The sequence below is a fragment of the Pyxicephalus adspersus genome, chromosome 12, assembly GCF_032062135.1.
Source record: "Pyxicephalus adspersus chromosome 12, UCB_Pads_2.0, whole genome shotgun sequence".
In the NCBI taxonomy this organism is placed as follows: Eukaryota; Metazoa; Chordata; class Amphibia; order Anura; family Pyxicephalidae; genus Pyxicephalus; species Pyxicephalus adspersus.
In genome coordinates this window covers 19,019,446-19,024,889 of record NC_092869.1, presented here as the reverse complement: position 1 = coordinate 19,024,889, position 5,444 = coordinate 19,019,446, and the positions used below count along the sequence as shown (strand labels likewise).

The 5,444-nt window shown below is 36.5% G+C and overlaps 1 protein-coding gene across 1 annotated transcript; it reads left to right on the top strand.

The window, feature by feature from the left end:
- The first annotated feature begins 508 nt into the window (after positions 1-508).
- LOC140341744 (olfactory receptor 5V1-like) lies at positions 509-1,441 on the top strand. The gene has a single exon (XM_072427618.1). The coding sequence runs from the start codon at positions 509-511 to the stop codon at positions 1,439-1,441; it is 933 nt and encodes a 310-aa protein (XP_072283719.1).
- Positions 1,442-5,444: the final 4,003 nt, after the last annotated feature.

Below are 5,444 nucleotides of genomic sequence, written 5' to 3'. Positions count from 1 at the left end.
GCCCCCTATCATATGCTCTGCAATTCTCTCCTGCATTCATGCATACTTTTCTTGATTCTCTCTGGCATGCAATATCTGCTGTACTACTCTTCTCACTCCGTTGTTCCATCATTTTGAGACCAGCAGCATTTACTTATCATGTTTTGTTTATGTAAACATTATTGCACAGTACTTACATGGTTCTGCTGGTAACGGAAGCTCTGTGATGCCCTCCACTTTAATTTTAAGATTCAATACATGACCTCCTGTCCAACAGTTCTATACATTGACAATATTTAAAATTGTGTACTTTTTCTACAACAACAACAGGAAATCCACATAGGCACATTTAAAGCACTATGCCACTCCATTAGAATGAACAATGAAGCTGAGGGTATGCGCTTGCACCATATGATACCTTCTTTACTGCAAGGCTTTAAACATTTAATGGGAACAGATTCACTTAAAAATTTAATTTGTTGTTGAAAACTATACATCTTTTATTTTATGCCTTAGGTGTTAGAAAAAAATGAAAGATACCAATCACACTGAGATAAATGAGTTTCTTCTTTTAGGGTTTTCTAAATTCTACAAGTTTCAAAATGTTCTTTATTGTCTTATTCTTTTAGCATACATTACATGCATTTTTGGAAACATTGTTATAATTATTTTAGTCAGAATAGAGGCTTCTCTTCATAGCCCCATGTATTTCTTTATTAGCATATTTGCTGTTTTAGAAATAATGTTTATCTCAGTTTCAGTTCCAAATCTCTTAGCAATCTTAGTTCACTCTAAAAAGACCATAATATTTGTTGGTTGTTTTGCACAAATGTATGCCTTTAATGCCTTGGGGGAAACAGAATGCTTTCTTCTTGCACTAATGGTCTTTGATCGATATTTGGCTGTTAACAATCCATTGAGATATTCGATAATTATGAACAGTGCATTTTGTTTAAAATTGGCTGTCCTTCCATGGCTTGGTGGATTTTTTGTTTCTTTTTTCCCTACGTGTCTCACAATTCTACTGGATTTTTGTGGCCCTAATATTATTGACCACTTCTTCTGCGATCTGGCTCCAGTGCAGAATTTGGCATGTTCCAGCTTCTTTTACAGCGGTGTAGCAACAGTATTGGCTGCAGTTATTTCAGTTGTTTTGCCATTTATTTCAATTGTCACATTATACATTTGCATTATAATTACTGTCCTGAAGATTAAAACCAAAGAAGGTAAAAGGAAAGCTTTTTCTACCTGCTCATCTCATCTCATTGTAGTCTGTCTGTTCTATGGTTCAGCAATTATTGTGTACATTAGACCTCAAGGCAGTCACTATGATAAATTCATTGCACTCATGTATACTGTTGTTACTCCAGCACTAAATCCCTTTATTTATACATTAAGGAACAGTGAAGTAAAACAAGCGTTAAAAAAATTTATTAGGCGCTTCAAGCAGTGCCCAACTTAGTATGCCCTGTAATATTTTAATCTATATAGTTAACTATGAAACAAGTAGAAAAGAGACAGGGATTTTTGGCAGCAAATAAGGTGCATTTTTCAAAGAAGTACAACGGAAGTGAACCATATTTCAATACATCAGTATAAGAAAAGCAAACATGGTAAAATCACAGCTGGACTGTGAATGCGTCCCTACATAAAGCTCACAAATCTCAATCCCAGCGCGTTTCACCAGATGGCTTCATCAGGAGATGTGTAAGGAGAAAGCAATGAAGTCTCACCTTAGCTCCCCTTTGAGCATAATTAGTGAGGAGAAGAAGTTTTGAATGGCACTAACCAGTGTTAGTGTGGTAGTGAATTTCTGTCTGCTAGGAGTAAAGCTGAGCTGGGGTTTTGTGTGTTCCACGCTACAGCTAAGGCTGAAGTAACTGACCGTGCACCTCCACAGTGCGCACTGTCTTTAACTGTCAAGCGCTGTCCCTGCTTATTCACTCACTCATACCCGTTTGCTGGAAGAAATCCATGGTTGTGGCACTTGCTAATTAGCAAGGCATGAGTATTAGGATAGCAGGGATCCATCTAAGTTCCAGAGCCCTGTTCAGAGGATCTGATATGCTCAGGAGGTGGAAGTTAAGGCCCCCTCCTAGCATTTTGAAATGCTGGTTGTTCAGTGGAAGATAGCCCTTTACATCATCAATGTCATAAATGTTACCATTAAATGAGATTGTATTATTTTGTACCACAACACTGCAAATATAAAAAAAAAAACATTAGATATGATTAAAGATATCTAGCTGTCCAAATAAAAGATAGCTGTGCAAATAATTTGATTGATATTTCCAAGAAGTCCTATCCTTCATCCATTATCCATTAAGAAGTCCTATCCATTATGATAACAGCTTGGAAGATAAACATGGACATGTTGCATAAAGCAAATTCTGGTGAAGAGACTGTATACTTAGTGTGGAACTATATTTTAAAATCTGCAATGATCAATGCTTGATGATTGTTGATCAACAATCACCCTTATCAGCATTTTACCTTATAGGGGATGCCAGCTAAAGGATGAGTTACATTCCTCTAGGATGACCCCATGAAAAGCATATGTATGTCTGCAAGATATAAATGTGTATTGATAAGACAATTATTATAGGTGGAACATATTGAATGCAATAAATTATTAAATGTATTAAATAAAAATGTACCCAACAAATCCAAATGCCATCAAAACAGGAAATACATCCAAAAACAGGTACTCAAGTGACAACTTTCCAAAATATGATTTAGAACACTTCTTCATGTTGTTATTACACATTGTTGTGTTTGTGGGACAGGAACTGAAGCAATATCCTAATGAGAATATCAGGATTATTCCTTACCCTCGTCTACTCTAGCCAAAACAAGCAAAAAAAGAATGTTTGGGATTTATAAAACTTTACAAGTTAAAAATAAACATTTTAAATGGTTTCACACTAGTTCATTAGGAGAATGTTGTGAATGAATAAGCAAAATATGCTTTAATAAAATGCAGGTAATAATAAATAAATACATTATATTTTTTGTCTATTTGCCACAACATAGATATTTGTTCATTTTTGACAGCATGCAAAAGTAATTCATTAATGTCTTTTTTTAGGACCTGGTATAAAAAAACTGTACCTTTCTAGTACAGGTTGTAGTACATATACCAAACATTCTCTTCAGATGTATCCACTTGGTGCACGTTTCACATTACAGTAATTGATTCTCTTGTAATGAAAATTTGAATACCTGTCAAATTCAGTGCTTTTTATCAATGCACATAAATATATTTTCAACCATTGATGTTCCTTCTCTGCCTGCTTTTATTTCCCTTTTTTGCAAATTGACAGGAACATATGTGCTGCTCAAAGTTAAATTTTGTCATGTTGTGGTGCATTGGTGGCAGGGCACAGCAGTTTCTTTTAATATGTGAGGGAGATTAATTATCACAACCCATGCTGGGCTGCTGTGCATACTTACACATTATGACTAGGGATGAGTGAGAATGCCTCTGACATTCTCGCCAAAATTGTCATCGAACTTCTGATTGGTCCACAAAATTTTGGCAAACTGATTTCACAAACCCATCAGAAAATCGAGGAAATCATTACAGGAGGAGTACCGCGGCTGCAATGCAGCTGTGGGAATCCTCCTGTGTGCGATCCCCAGGCACTAGAAGTTAAATGAGGGCAAGCCCAGGGAGGCAGGAGGAGTACCGCGGCTGCAATGCAGCTGTGGGAATCCTCCTGTGTGCAATCCCCGGGCACTAGAAGTTATATAATTGCTTGCAGCCACGGTACTCCCCCTGCCTCCCCGGGCACTAGAGGTTAAATGAGGGCTTCATTCATTCATGATGAGCACAGCCGCGGGACTCTTGTGTTCTTGGATAGAGAATCTCTATCCAAGAACACATACTACAGGGCTACATACTATAGGGCTTTATATAGATAGATACAGTAGATAAATGGATAGATTTTATTATTACATTGAAAAAAAAAAGGAAATTAAATTTGAATTTAATAAATAAACTCAAGAGACTGCCACTATTTATTGTCACCATGTCCTTATAGCCTAGAGGTCAATATGGACTGTAGCAGAAATACCCACACTTTTTTGGCTTGCTCCTGTGCGCAGTAGAGTTTATTTTGAAAGGCAGGGCTCAGCGATCTACTCGCGTTGCCTTTGCGGTCTACCGGTAGATCACGATCTACCTTTTGGGCACCCCTGGACTGGAGGATAACAATTCCTATATGTAGTTGTTCTTTGTTCATATAATATAAAAAAATATTTAAACATTCTGTCAACACACTGCTAGATAGATCCTCGGCTAAACATTTTGCACTACATTGGCCTAAATTGTGTTTTTTATTTAGCTGTGTTTTTACATAACATTATTACTATAAGAATGTTATAGATATTTTTTACTGGAAACTAGAAGGTAAGCCTCATTGTGTCTTTCGATTGACTGAGATTTATGTGATATCTACTAGAACCCTATTCGGACATATTTCTGTAAGTTACAGGTCTACAATTTAAAAAAAAAAATTTCATGAAAACCTGTGACGCTTTTGGAACAGAAATCTAGAAATCAGTGTAACGCTCAGGTGGTTAAAGTATTTTATTTAGCCTCAATATAGGATAACAACTATTTAAATCTTGCTGTATTGATTGCACTACCACCCCTAAAGGTGTTGTCTAGTGATGAAAGGCAGTGGGAGGAGTTTTAATGCTTTTCCTTATTTTAATACCAGTAGTACTGCCTTTAATTGTTTAATACCTTGTATTTTTTGTTTAAATTGAAGCAGTTTTACACTATTTTTGCACATTGGTTTATGCACTTTTACAAGCTAATCTGTACTGCAAAAGAATTTTGTCTAGTTGTCGCTCACAGATTTGTGCCAGACTCTGCTGCATCTTGTACCTTGGGAAGAGTAGCGGCATATCTTGCTGTGAATGTTGGCCAGGAAGATGGTAGAGCAGGGACACAGCAAAAAGACTGTGTGGCCTTCTAATTACTCTGTCTGTATTTGTATGTTCCAGTTATTCTGGCAGGTCACTCATCTTCACGTTAATTTTCCTTGCTGTGCATATAATGTTGAAGTGTGAATTCTCATGCTGGAATTGGTTGCTGTTGGCACAATTTATGTGCGCTGGACTAATAATAATATAATAATATATATTTTATTATATACTATCTTAGGCAATGCAATAGTACTTTAAACCCCATAGTTTGGAGACACTTGTATTACATTGTTATTTATTGCAAGTTTACCTGTTTTTTTTGTGTACTGCTTTATTTTATTGATTTAGTTAGCACAGAGTTTTTCTATCCAGGAACACAGTGTGAGTATCGCTGGCTGCTCATGAATAGTGTTGATGTTCGAATTCGGGTTGTCCCTATATTCGACCCGAATATGGCTGTTCGAATTCGGGTAGACCCGACACGAATAACACGGGATTCAACAGCAAAAATTCAATAGGAAAAAAAAAAA

What these genes read in the sequence shown, in the direction of transcription:
- LOC140341744 (XM_072427618.1), top strand. Translation starts at nt 509, where the DNA reads ATGAAAGATACCAATCACACTGAGATAAATGAGTTTCTTCTTTTAGGG.